We start from the raw sequence: 14,466 nt of genomic DNA, 5'->3' as shown, positions 1-14,466 counted from the left end.
GAATTTGTTTTATTAAATAGAACTGTCTTTTATCCAGAAATCTAAGACCATGAAGGGTTACAGTTCTCACAATTCTTGATTTTATTTCAGGAGTAACATTTCAAATACTGTATTTACTGAACAAAACAGTGATTAGGAAAGTCCATTTTTGAATGGTCGGTGTTTATTCAGTAAATTCTGATTTAGTGGTTACCCTTAGTACTGGGACAAGTTTATAAATTACTTGTGCCATAGACTCCAGATTATTCTTCTAGAGTAGTAAAGCACATGTGGCTTTAATCTGTATTAAGGTGCTGTTGCACCCACACTAAAGCACGAGTGAGAGTCTTCATAGGCTGCTCCACTAGGTTTCCTGCAGTATGCCATCGTACTTCAAAGCAGAAAGTTAAAGCTTTATAGAAAGTTTAACTTACATGAAACCAAATGTATATAATTCATATTGAGGTCACTGTGTCTAAATGATATTTGCGTATTTGAACAGGTGACCTTGTTGTTTGTCTTGATTGAGAGAAACAGGACTCTAGCCCAACCTACCTGGAACTCATAGACTGACTTCCAGCTCACAGTGATTCTCCTGCCTCAGCTTCTTACATATAGGGATTATAGACATGAGCCTCCATGTCCAGTATAGATACAACAAAATTCAGAATTCATCATTTTTAAAAAGCCTTTCTGGCACCTCTTAACCTGTTCCCAAAGTATACCTCTCATTCTCATAGACAGAAGGAAGGTTTCCTTCTAAAATACTTTCCAACTCTGACTTATAGACTATATTATATCTTTATACCCATAGATTGTTGGAATTAGGCTTAATTTTTTCCACATTTTTTTTTTTTACATTTTAGAGCTACAAAACAATACAAAATTTTTCAAGAATAATACAGTGTGCCTCTAAATTGTTGGGGTTTGCTACATTTGCTTTTTACGCAAGCTTAATTTTCATCATATATGTTCTGTGCTAAGCTAGTATTTAAAAAAGAAAGAAGGAATCTTGGAAAATGACTACAGTCAGAAATGATGTCTGACTGTTCTCAATATTATTATGGAACTAAATGCATGTAAGTGTACACTTGTATAGTGTAGTTTAGTACTTGGTAAGAGGTTTCTTACTTGTGTCATCCACAGTCTAAGGAATTTTAGAATAAATGATGTCAAGTAAAGCTCTTAATTGTTTTGGACTTAAAATAATATTCTAGGGACTGGTGAGATGGCTTGGTCTGTAAAGCGTCACATAAGCATAAGGACCTGAGTTCAATCCTAACACATAAAAGTGTCAGGTGCAGAACAGTGCACTCCAGGAAATCAAACACTGAGGGAAGCAGAGACGGGAGTGTGCTTACCAAATTAATGGATTGTAGATTCAGTGAGAAACCCTGCCTCAAAAAAGTAGGTAGGCGGCCTCTGGCACAGAGCACAGGTTTGGTTCCCAACATCCAAGTCATGTATGCCTATGACTCAGTTCCCAGAGGATCCGCCTCTTCCAGCCTTCCTTGGTACCTGCACACTTGGACATTCGTCTATAAGGAAAACACCTAACGTTCACCTTTCACCTCCACGCATACACATGTACACAATCCATGCATCTCTCAAACATGTACACACAAGATCTTGTCAGAGGAAAATATTATAACCAGGAATAGTAATGTAGACCTATAAATTCCAGCTACTCAGAAGGCTAAGACAAGATTTTGAATCAAACTTGGACACATAGTGAAACTCAAAGCTAAAAACAGAAGAAAAAAGTCCTAGGAGTCAGGACTCAGTGCTAGAAAGTCTGTCTTAGAGTTGTAAGGCTTAGGATTCAGTCTCTAGCAACAAAGCCAATAACCTTCTGTACGTTGACAGAGTTGAGAAGAAAGAACGAGCCCGATTAAAAACAGTCAAATTCAATTCTAAAACGAGAGGAGATAAAGCGGTGAGTATACAAAGTCTTATTTTTGGAAATTTTTAAGATAATAGATCTTTACATAATTCTTTCTCCGGCTCTGTTGTTAAAATGAGAAGGCTTAGCATAACAATTAACTACGGGGGAGAAAAAGAATGAACTGGGAGCAGCTCTTGCCACAGATGAGAATAGTACTAGTAACTTATTATAAAGTACCTAAAAGCTGCAGACCTTTTCAAATTATGTCACTTGACAGATTCTTAGTAACCTGATTGCTGGTGTTTTTATGAATGATATGCATTCAGCTTTCATTCAGCTGTTCGACTAGACAGTTTTAGTTGAGTTGATGATGCACACTTAGTATCCCGGTCATAGAGAGAAGCAGTCAGGCAGCAGGTGTACTTGTGTTGCAGATACTGTGTGACAGCTGGTTTCATGATTCTTTTATACTCTATTCCCATTAAATATTACCATGTGCTGAGCATAGTAGTGCACACCTTCAACTCCAGCAGTCAGAAGGCAGAGGCAGGAAGATTTCTATGAGTGTGAGGCCAGCCTGGTGTACACAGTAAATTTCAGGCCATCCAGAGTTACATAGTGAGACCCTATCTTTAAAGAGGTATGTGTGTGTGTAATTTAACTAAGTCACAGTGTAGATTTACAGATTGTTAGAGGTGAAGTCATGTAGCGAGGTGTTTGTTCTGTAACTCCTTCACTCCTTAATTTCTTACTGGAATCTATGGTTTTCATGTTAGGGTCAATGCGAAGCTATATTTGGAGAGAATAAATAAAGCCAAAAAAGTTGCATAGATGGTGGAAAATATATAAAATTTCTTGCATATTTTAGATATTTCTTTTCCATTTACTTTAAATCTGTTTGGATGTAAAACTATGTTGATAGATGAGAAAGAAGTACAGGTTTCGGTTAGACTATGTACACAATTCCTAATTGCCCATAACCTGCAGTGAAATATTCTTACGTGAGCCTGAAGAAAGAACTTTTACACGTGCTGTATTGAAATGGTTTTCATAATGATTATATCTTTTTTTAATCTGAAGCAATTTTTACAAGCTTCTCATTATACTTGAAATAAATGTAAAAGCTAATTCAGCAAATTTACTCTCTATAGCACCATCATTATACATCAGATCTCAATTACACAGAATACTTAAAGCCTTAATACTTTTTTTAAAAATGAGATTTTAGGGGCTGGAGAGGTGGCTCAGAGGTTAAGAGCACTGCCTGCTGCTCCTCCAGAGATCCTGAATTCAATTCCCAGCAACCACATGGTGGCTCACAACCATCTGCAGTGTGATCTGATGCCCTCTTCAGGCCTGCAGGTGTATGTGCAGGCAGAGCACTGTATACATAATAGCAAATAAATCTTTTTTAAAAAATGAAGCCTTAATAAATTATATAATTCAATTTTTGAAACTGATACATTTTTGTAAAATTAACTTGTAGCTTTCAAACAGGAGCACAATTACATCTTGGTACTTGAGGTGATATTTAAGTTTTATTAGAAGAAAATTCTCAAGTGAATACTCAGGATATTGAACAACTCAGTATTTTCTGTACTTGTTTTATGTGTATATTTAAAAATAAATCAGCACAGTAAACCATCAGTGAATTGAAAAAGAGGTTGCATGTTTTAACTTCCCTTTCATTCTGTAAGAAGTTAACTTAATTAACGACATTTAAATTGTAGTCTTGTTTGTTGACTATAACCAGCTTTGTACACAGTCACTGTGTTCTAACACAGCACCAGAAGTATGCATGGGACTGAGTGGGGTAAAAATACGCTTGCCATTGATACAGAACTGCATTTCTTTCTGTAATATTTTCTATTCCTCCTCTTCTTTCCTTCATGATGATCTGCAAACTTTTTTTCATTACAGACCTTTAACATTTCAGTTTCTTACTAACATTTTTAGCACTCATTTGGCTATTTTTTAAATACTACATTTGGAAATTATATGTCTATGTGCTTAATATATTTATCATGAATTTGTGGCATTGTATCATTTCTTACGTTTATTGCACTCATACAACATTGCACAAATTAAAGACAATTTTTATTGAAAATACAGAAAAACTGAAAGGTAGCTAACCTATGTCTTCAGTTTGGTATTTTCCATACAATTTTCTTGCTTGCTTATGCTACTTTTATTTGCACTTTTAATAAATTCTTCACCTGAGTGATATTGAATTAGTATAATTAATACATTTCTTAACTAACACATACCTTTCTGTCCATATTACAATGTCCTTGTGATATCACTTTTTGGCTAGCTGCAAAGATAACAAAAAATCAAAACATTTTAAACTACATGTTTCTTTTGGTTGTGTGCTAGGAAACTGACTCTGACCACTATATATGCAGTAAACAGGACAAATAACCTTTCCCCCCCCCCCCATCATTTTTATCAAAAACTATAAACTCAAGCCATTTATTACCATGCAAAAAAAATTAACCCCTTTTTTTTTTCTGCTAAAACTTAAATTTTCTCCTTTCTAAAATCTAGGCTCAAGCAAGTATTTTTAATCACATGATGCTACTTGACAGCTTATAAAACAGCTGCCAACCCAGATTTCCTGCAGTCCTATTCCTCAGAAGTAGCAGCAGCCTTAGCTTCTGCTTGAGAGTTCTCTTTTTTCTAGTTTTTTTAGGACCTTCACATTCACAAGATAATTTGCTTGGTTTGTGAATTTACTTATCTACTTGACTTATGATTCCTTAACTGCTCGCACCACGTGCTTATAAAAAAGGATACTTAATACAGATTGGTGTTAATATGCCTCCAGTGATTTGCAGTAATGGCCTTACCTACCTGCAAAAGGTGCATTTTAAGACTCCAGTGGATACCTGAAGCCATGGATGAAATAAACCCATATATGCCATCTCTTATAGATGCATATCTATGTGACAAATATAACTTATACATTATTTATGATATGATAATAACAACAGAACTATTATAGCAACATAATGTAATAGAATTGCCATTATTGCTACTCTTGTGCTTTGGTGTATTAAATAAAATGAAGTTTACTTGAACATAAACACATTGATACCAAGATAACAAAGATGGCTACCAAGTCACTCGTGAGTCAATAAGGTATACAAAATGGATGTACTGGGCAGAATGATAATTCACATCCTTGGTCGGTTGGAGCAGGGTAGCATAAGATTTCATCGTCATACTCATATCAAGATGCAGTTTAAAACTTGGAATCCTAGCACTTGGGGAGACAGAAGCAGGCAGATCTCTGTAAGTTCAAGGACAGCCTGGTCTACAAAGAGTGCCAAGACTACCTGTCTTCTAAAAACAAAAACAAAAAACTTGGATATTGTTCATTCCTGAAGTAGTCCAACTTAATATTTCCAAACCAAGTCGACCACAGGTAATTGTGGATGGTAAAAGGCTAGCATCTTCTGACACAATTCATCTTGAAAGATGAAAACAAAACTTAATGTCACTGCTAGGTAAGGTCATTTCCAATAAGAAGGTGTATAACAGAAGAATTGCACGGCCAGCTCTTCCTCTTTAATAAATGTCATCATCCTTAGTGTTTCATGATCTCAAATCAGTAACTGAACAAGTGTTCTTTCCAATTGTATATCACAGAGTTCAGCACTTAACTTTTCTCTTCTACCAAAGGGGGAAAAAATTTAAATTAAGGACATCCTCATAATTACTTAGGTTTGCTTAGTTAATGCTGGCTATTGTGTTAATTCATTGTAGCCACAAATAAAGGCATAAAATACAAAGCTAATAAGGACAGAGTAAAATCAAGATTGCTAATTGATACATGAAAGATAATTGCGCAGCAATGCAACATTAAAAATGTAGTATCACATAACTAATACTTTACCTGGGAATTTTCTTAGAAAAATACATATATGAGTAATTAACTTGGTTTATACTATAATAGTAATCTAATTAACGCTTCACCTTTTTTGTCAAGTAGCATTTATTCTTGAAAACTGAATGTGCTCTAAAATTTTAGTATTTTTTTTTACCATATACAAAATAGTAGAATTACAAGACTTTATACAAAATGAGAAATTCATTTTTTATGTGATCAGTGTAAAAATCATGCAGCCTGCACATTGTGGTCACAGGAGTCAGCTTCCATAGCTGCTAGGCTGGGCCTCTGTGCACACAGAAGTAGACATCCCTTTGTTTTGCCCCTCCTTCTCTTCTTCAGCAGTCATTCAATGACAAGCGTAAAAAGAACCTCTTTTCCCGAAAATTTCCCTTCTACAAGAACAAGGACCAGAGTGAGCAGGAAACAAGTGATGCTGACCGTAAGTATGTGGATCCATTGGCCAACTGAAAATAGAATGTAGAGGGACCTACTGCCCTGCAGTTGGTTGTTACCATGGAGACAGTTTCAAGAGCTGCAACAGGTTACTGATTGTCTTGACCAGGGGAGATTTAATACACACAAATTAATTGGTATGCCAGTCTAACTTTCCTGGCATCTAGGAATTCTTGAACAGTATCTTAAATTATCTATTTATAGCATAAAAATAAATGTAATTATCTGAAGTAAAGGTTCATATAAAAAGCACTTAACATTTACACATTCAAAGAATATTTCTGAGGGGAAAAAAACATAGGTATCTGATGTGTAGGTATAGATAGTATTGCCACTTTCTGATACTAGGTCATTTGGAATCGTTCCATTTTATCTTGTTTCATCATTAAATATAGATAATGTACATTTTACTTGTAAAATATCAAAATGGCCTTTAAAATTGTCTTTCTATACTCATCAGTCTCCAAGCCCCAGTTTTCATTCTTTTTTTGTAGGGATTATTTAGTAGGGAGCTCATTCTAAACGTTGAAAAAATCTACAGCCATGCTTTGTAAGATGTGCGTACCTGTAATGGTCTTGGAACTGTCTCTATTGTAGCACCAATTCTATGCATCACTGACAACTATTTTCTTTGATTATCTTTTTATTGCTTGCTCTCTGGGAACTACTCTCTACAGGAGATCCCTGACGACATGGGATCAAAAGGCCTGAGTAAGTGATCAAAATACTCCCAAGTTATTTTTTTAGCCTCCTACTTATTCAGGTACATTTTGAGATTCACAGTAGCGCCTTTCTGGCATGAGGAGGTGTGTGCTTTAGACTTGCCATGTTTGTAACATGCTTGGGATTTTTACTTCTATGATACAGTTTTTGTTTTCCTGTGTTCCCTTTTTAACATGCTACTTGGAGAACTCAGTTACCAGTTATGTTTTGAATTTTATAATTTTTCTTGTTACTTTTGCTAGAAAATTTTTAACTGTAGCTTTTTGAAAGTTTTTTTTTAATAATACCACTTGCCCATGTTAATAGAATATAGACATGTGTACCTTTGAAGACTTTGTCTCCCTTTTTAAAGCAAGATTAAATCACCACAGTTATATGCTAGAAACCCTTGCTTTAATGTGATAGTATAAGACAGAAATCAAATCCAAGCAACAGCCTAGGGGAAATCTGGTGCCCTTTTCAGATTGTAAGATGGAATATGCTCTAATAGTCTCTCCCTTAGCCAAGAAGCTGTTTATTTTGATTTGTTGTTGTTGTTTTTGCTGTTCTTAACTTTCTTTCTACTGATTAGTCATAGAAAGATTAGCAGATTCTGATCTAGAGAAGGAACCTAATTAATATTTGAATTAGAGCCAAGCATGGTGGCATGTACCTATAGTCCCGTCACTAACACTATGAGTGTGAGGCTAGCCTGGTCTATGGAGTGGGATGCTGCTTTAAGTTTGGGCATTGCCAAATTGATTAAGGATGAAAAGTCACCAAATATTACCAAGTAAATTAGGTGATCGTGACTCATAGAAATAAATATTCAGGCTAAAAATTTTTTTGTTAAGTTGTTTATTTCATTTGAATTATCAAGCACTTCGAAAACTTTCTTGTAGTTTTATTGATAACTAACTAGTAGTTGGCCTTCCAAGAACTTTATCATTAAATAATACTAAGTTTTACGGTTTTAAGATGGATACTTTTACTGTGAGCTTAACAACTTAGGTTTGCACTAGGCTGAAGCGAATGTACTGGGTATACAGTGCTTCCGCCAGGCGTGCTCTGCTCGTTCTTAAGTTGTATGTATTGTTAGTTGGGTGGATCGGGAGGTAGAGTCTCTGAAAGGAGTTGGGGTAGGGGCACTGATCAAAATATATTGTATGAACATTTTTTACTTAAACAATAGAATTCGGTTGTGCCCACATATTTCCTATCACTAGTGGCAGTTTCTTTTTAATGTTTTACACTTTGGAATAATTCTCCATGGAAACCTTCAATAACTGTAAACTATCCATGCCCTCGGGTTACTGATGTTCTGGGATCTATTCTGAGGTAGATATATTTTAGATATTGTACGGATCAACTTGGAATTTTTTAATCTTATTGATGCTGCTGTACATGATTATGGACCCATATTATACTTTTGTATATGGCTACACTTTGCCCTGTGTCTCTTTCTAATTGGAAATTGCAGCTCCCTTAAGAAAAAAGTTATGAAAAATAGCTGATTATCAGGCAGTGTCACTTGGGGATAGATAATTTTTTTACACGGTGTATTATAATTGATTGAATTTGTTTCATAGGAATTGAAAGAATTTATTAGCTTCGCAACCAAAAGGTCAAGGTTGTATTCAGAAAATATTGGAGACAGAAAAATACCAGTAGAATTCTAAAACTAGGTCTGAAGAAGGTTATCCCATAAGGCATTGCAGGCATCTTGTTATTACAGAGGAAGCGCTGGAGGAAGGGTACAGCAGGACATTACTTACGACCTCATTATCTATATGCTAACGTTCAAAGGGAGATAGATTGCGGTACTTAGAAGGGAAATCATAACAGTTTCAGAGAGGATTTCTGCCTGTCTAAAATGCACTGTTTCTATTTTCTTTCTGTTTGTACAATTTCCAGTTTCATAAAATACCTCAAGAACTTCCTCGGCTAGCCACATAGGTTTCTTGTATCTGTCTTTCTCTTGCTCTAAAAGCTTATGTAAGCAGAGTTAGCACAGCTCTCACGTGCCTGAGGCAGACTGACTTTTACTTGTGTTACAGATAAGATGTCAAGTAGTATTATTGCTTGGGATTGGCAATGTAGCTTTTGGAGAGAAGAGAGAGAATAAACATGCATACCTTCTCAGGAAGGAAATATTTGAGAAGAAAGATAAAATGTGGTTAAATTTGAAATAATCATGTTCACCAGGCATCTTAAAAATAGAAGAGATGGAGCCGGGCATGGTGGTGCACACCTTTAATCCTAACAGTCGGGAGGCAGGTCTCTGCGTTCAAGGCCATCCTAGTCTACAAGGCGAGTCCAGGACAGCCAGCGCTACACAGAGAAGAGGTGGGAGAGAGGAAAGAGGAGGGGATGGGGGGAACGACAGATTTTCCCCAGTATTAAGAGGCTCAACCGTATTCGAGGTAGCCCACAAACAGCCCTAGAGTATATTTGCATCAAGTGCAAGCTTCTTAGGAATCGAGAAGAAACAGACTGCCCTCTAGAAAACTGGACAAGGGATAAGACAAGTGTATTGCCTTTCTGTGTTAACAAAAAACTAAGATAATCAGCTTGTAAAGACAGTATTTGTTTTGACTCAGTTTGAAAGATATGTCCATAATCACTTGACACTGTTGTTGAGGGGCTTGTGGTGAGGCAACGCATAATTGCAGAGTGTATGTGGTGCAGTAAGCCGCTCACCTCATGGTTCCAGGAAGTACGGAAAAGGCCAGGGTCCTACTGTCCTCTTGAAAATCATACCCTCAGTGACCTAAAGCTGCCCCCTAGGCTACACCTCTTAAGTATCTACCACTTGATTACACCAAGCTGGGGCCAAATCCTTAATTATGGGCCTTTGGGAGAAGCCACTGGTGTAGCCCCTAGCACAGCAGTACTGAGAAGATAAGCAGATATGAGCTTATATGGATATATACTAGGGAAATATTATTTCCCCACTAGTCAGCATATACAAAGTAATGTGATGGACAAAGTTCTGTAGAGTAGCTGTTGTTGTTGTTGTTGTTGTTGTTGTTGTTGTTGTTGTTGTTGTTGTTTCAAGACAGGGTTTCTCTCTATAATAAGCCCTGGCTGTCCTGGAATGCCCTCTGTAGTCCAGTCACGGAGCTCCCCCTGCCACTGCCTCCCGAGTGCTGGGATTAAAGGTGTGTGCCACCACCACCTAGCCCTAGAGTAGCTTTTTAATGCACTATGATTACAAATATAAATTAATGCATATTTTCTCAAAAAAAATCTCTTTTAGCCCATTATGTCCTTTTCGAGTCCTCAGGGTCTAATTGAAGATGGAGGTCTATTTTATCATTCTTTAGAAATAACAGCGAGAGAGAGGGGGCAGGGGGAGGGCATTCTGAAGTGTTTAATTTGGTTAATGAAATATGACTTATTCTTAGTTTATAGTATTATATGACTATTGTAAATCATATCAGGAATCAGGCATGCTGGCTCTTGCCTGTAGTCTATAGCACTGGGAAGACAGAGAGGTGCAAGCGTGTCACAAGCCTGAGATCAGCCAGGGCAACATACAAACGACATAGAAAATGCTTACAATACAAACAAAATAAAAATGAAGGTACACATTTCAGCTATGCAAACAAAAATGTGCTTAGCACTCTGAAATAAAACTGTTTTAAATAATCTTGTGCTTGTCTTTTGATTCAGATATATGCCTTTCCGAGAAATGCGTTGGAAAGGGGGAAATTTCAGGGCACATGCATATTTGTTTAGCTTTACAAAATTGGTTCTCCATTTGCATAGTTTCCATACCTGTGAATTAAACCAGCTTCAGATTGAAAATATTTGAGAAAAGTCCAGATATTTGTAAAACATAAAACTTGAATTTGTGCATATGTGAAATACTGCAATAAATGAACAGAAATTACATGATGTGTTGGCATCCTCTTACAGAATCCTGCATCTCACAAATCTCGTTCTTTTTCACAGCACCTTTGTTTCCTCTCATTCACTTCACAGCCTTCACTGATACATACTGAGTTAGCTTCAATTTCCTTTTCATTCTCTGAACATTTGGGGTGTTAGAGGCTCTGTGAGGAGTTGAAGGACAGACTCGGCTCCTATGATAAGACAGCCTGGGCTACAGGAGGCTCTGTCTAGGAAAGAAAGGAGAAGGGTAGGAAATACATGCAAACCCTACACACTTTATGAAAGGGACAATCACATCCCCAAAGTTTATTACTTCTGGAGTTCTGGAACCAACCTTTAGTGGATATGTAGGGATAACTGTGCTGGCAAGTAATTTTCCAGCGTGTTTTTCACTCCTGTGCCTAACCCCAGCAGACAGTTCTGACGGCTTCGTATCTCTTGTCTGTCTTTGCCAGCATACCTGGTTTTGTTGTTGTGTTGAAAGTAAATTTAAACACCTCTTAATCTGCATCTTAGCTGTCTAACTTTCTTTGGTGAATTATGTTCATGTTTTTGTTTTCTTTTTATTTTGGCAGAGCTAAGGACTTGGCCCCAAGTGCCTCTTCATGCATGCTAACAAGTGTAATATCACTGAGCTGTAGCCCCAGCCCCAGCAAATTACTTTTAGAAGAGGGGCACTTTCCTCTTCTAGTTAGTTCAAGCAGGCCAGGGACTGTCCTAGTCTAAGGCTCGCCCTCTGAGCAACCAGGTTTTATTCTAGAAGAACTAAGTGCAGAAAATGTAAAGAACCCACAAGCTTCTTACAGTATGTATTTTGGTGGTTTTAAAGATGGTGATAGGTGAAATAAAAAAGAATGGTAACGTTTTATTCTATAGTGTGTCAGACATATGAAAGGGTAGGATAATAAATATAAACCCTGTAGATACTCATTTACCTGCTTTAAACTACCAGCTCAGCATTAATCAGTAGAGAGAATGGACTATTCTTGCTATATTAATTAATACAGGAAATTACTATGGCAGCAGTTTTCTTTAGCCAGTTCCCCAATGACTGACAGAGAGACTGTGATATATTAGTAAGCTGTAGGCACTATGCTTGGCAGATTCTGAGCTACTCTAATCCTTTAAAAGCCCACATAAAAGCCATTCACTTGACAATCCAATGGCTCCCGGGCAGCTTCTGCTTCATCAGTTGTTCTTGGAGCCACGTGCTCATTGCCGTCGAAGGTGACTCCTCTCTATCCGGCTTCCTGCTCCTCTCCTGCCTTCCCTTCTTAACCCCACATCCACACACCTAAAACTCTGCCTTATGTCAATCAGGGATAATTGAGGAACCTTCCTTTTCATCACATGATTGCAGGAGACAGTTCAGCATTCCTAACAGTACCCATGGCAGGGCGGCAACCAGGGCTCAAGGCACTGAAAGCAGCATCTGGAAACACAGCTGGGCCGCCTCCAAAAGTTTTGTCTCTACATACTCACTTACTCTCACCCTGCAGATAACTAATTTGTCTTCCTTTTACAATTTAGAGATTGAAAATTGTAATGTCAAGCCTAATATAGGCTTCAGAAATTTTTTTGTGCCATTTCTATTTCTGTAACAAATTTAAAGATTTAGGATAGGTAAAGTTTAAATGAAGGCATTTACAGTTATTAATGTTGTAAAAACTGAAATGTCCAACAACAGGTAAATTACAATGTATATGTTAAATTGAATATTATTCAGGAATTCCAAGTTATTGTGTTGAAATCCATATAACAACATGAAAAAAAAGAATTTTGGGGTGCTGAAGAGATGGCTCAGTGGTTAAAAGAGTTGCCCCTACAATTAACTATAAGGACCAGGGTTTGAAACCCCAGGACCCATGTAAATGTCAGGTGAATATGGGAGCCTGCCTATAATTCCAGCCTCTAAAGACAGGGTTCCAGGGCAAGTAAAATAGCAAGAAAGACCAGCAGTGTTAGGTTTCATGGGGAGACCGGCCTCAGTGCATATGGTGCAAGGGCTGCTGAAGAGGATTGCCAGCATCCACCTGAGGCCTCCACACGCATACACAACCACACACACACGGGTCCACACACATGTAAAACATGCATATGTACCCATGAAAATAGAAACATGAAAAAAAAAATACAAACTTTAAAATACAAAAATAAAATACCTGTTTGTACATGTGTTTGTCATATAGTAATCAGTTCAACTTCTAATTTTTAAGTGTGATTATTTCATTGAAGTTTCTTAAGTTTGGTTTGGTTTTGTGTGTGTGTTTTAAATCACTACAATGTTTACTGTTTTATTTCCTGTCAGTTTCATCCACGTATACATTTTGGTTCTTTTCATTCCCATCATCCTTTCTGATCCCACTGAACCCTTTCTTCTTCCCATGAATCTCTCTTAGTTTATGCCTTTTTTTTTTTCCTTTTTACAACCCACTGAGTTTATTAGGGATCCTTGAACATGGGTGGGGAGGGGCCATATGATGGGCAAACCTACAATGACCACTGAAGAAAACTACTCCCTCTCCCCTAATTCTATTTTAAAACTTTTAAGTCCTTTATTTAAAATGAAATCTGTGGTTAAGAAAAGTGTATTATCTTGGCGCTGGAGAGATGGCTCAGAGGTTAAGAGCACTCACTGGCTGTTCTTCCTAAGGTCCTGAGTTCAATTCCCAGCAACCACATGGTGGCTCACACCCATCTATAATGAGATCCGGTGCCCTCTTCTGGCACATGGGCAGAGTACTGTATAAATAAACAAATCTTAAAAAAAAGAAAAGTTTGGGCCTGGTGTGGTGGCGCACGTCTTTAGGCGCACTCAGGAGGCAGAGGCAGGCGGATCGCTGAGTTCAAGGCCAGCCTGGTCTACAAAGCGAGTCCAGGACAGCCAAGGCTACACAGAAAAACCCTGTCTCGAAAAGAAAGAAAAGTGTGGCCAGGCAGTGGTGGCACACACCTTTAATCCCAGCACTGGGGAGGCAGAGGCAGGTGGATCTCCATGAGTTTGAGACCAGCCTGGACTACAGAGGGAGTTCCAGGACAGCCAGAGCTGTTATACAGAGAAACCCTGTCTCAGAAACCCAAAATAATAATAATAATAACAACAATAATAATAATAGAAAATGTGTATCTTAAGACTGGGGAGATAGCTCACTCAGTCAGCAAAGTGCTTTTCACACAAGCATGGGGACCTGGTTGGGGAGAGGCGGGGTGGCCTGGGCTGGTGGAAAGGCACGTGCCTATTATCCTAGCCCTTCAGAGTGAAAATGGGAGAATCCCTGGGACCCGGCTGGCGTGTCAATCTTGCCCAGTTAGTGAGATCCAGGTTTAATGAAAAATAATCTCAAAAATAAGATGGAGAACTAGAGAAAAAGAAACTCATTGTTGACCTCTGACCTGGACACATACACACAGTTCTTTTAGAGAATTGTATCTTTTCTTTGTGGGTTAAAAGCAGCAGGTTTAGTTTTCACTCTTCTACTTTGCAAGCACAGCTGTTGATATTAAGAAACTCAGGCCTCAAACGCATTCATCCTTGAAATGTTCTTGTTAAGGTTGTTAAGGTTTCTAGCATTAGAGATTTAGGTTTCCCTCTGCCCTTGGAAGTTTTTCTAAATAAAAATTTTGCTTTTTTATTCAAGGAAGATACTGAGAGATG

At 37.7% G+C, this 14,466-nt stretch overlaps 1 protein-coding gene across 20 annotated transcripts in view; it reads left to right on the top strand.

The window, feature by feature from the left end:
- Positions 1-14,466, top strand: part of DLG1 (discs large MAGUK scaffold protein 1) — a 192,588-nt gene that overhangs the window by 159,719 nt on the left and 18,403 nt on the right. For 9 of the 20 annotated variants that reach the window (XM_084800885.1, XM_084800884.1, XM_084800900.1 and 6 more), the window contains 2 exons: positions 1,846-1,915; positions 6,890-6,923. In XM_084800885.1, coding sequence (XP_084657011.1) covers positions 1,846-1,915; positions 6,890-6,923 — 104 coding nt within the window. Of the gene's footprint in view, positions 1-1,845; positions 1,916-6,098; positions 6,199-6,889; positions 6,924-14,466 lie in introns of all 20 variants that reach the window. The other 11 variants (XM_084800901.1, XM_084800899.1, XM_084800896.1 and 8 more) reach the window with 2 other exon arrangements.

This window comes from Acomys minous, assembly GCF_964271855.1.
Source record: "Acomys minous genome assembly, chromosome: 11".
Classification (NCBI taxonomy): domain Eukaryota; kingdom Metazoa; phylum Chordata; class Mammalia; order Rodentia; family Muridae; genus Acomys; species Acomys minous.
Note: the sequence above shows the minus strand (reverse complement) of the source record. Positions and strands in the feature narration are given on the sequence as shown.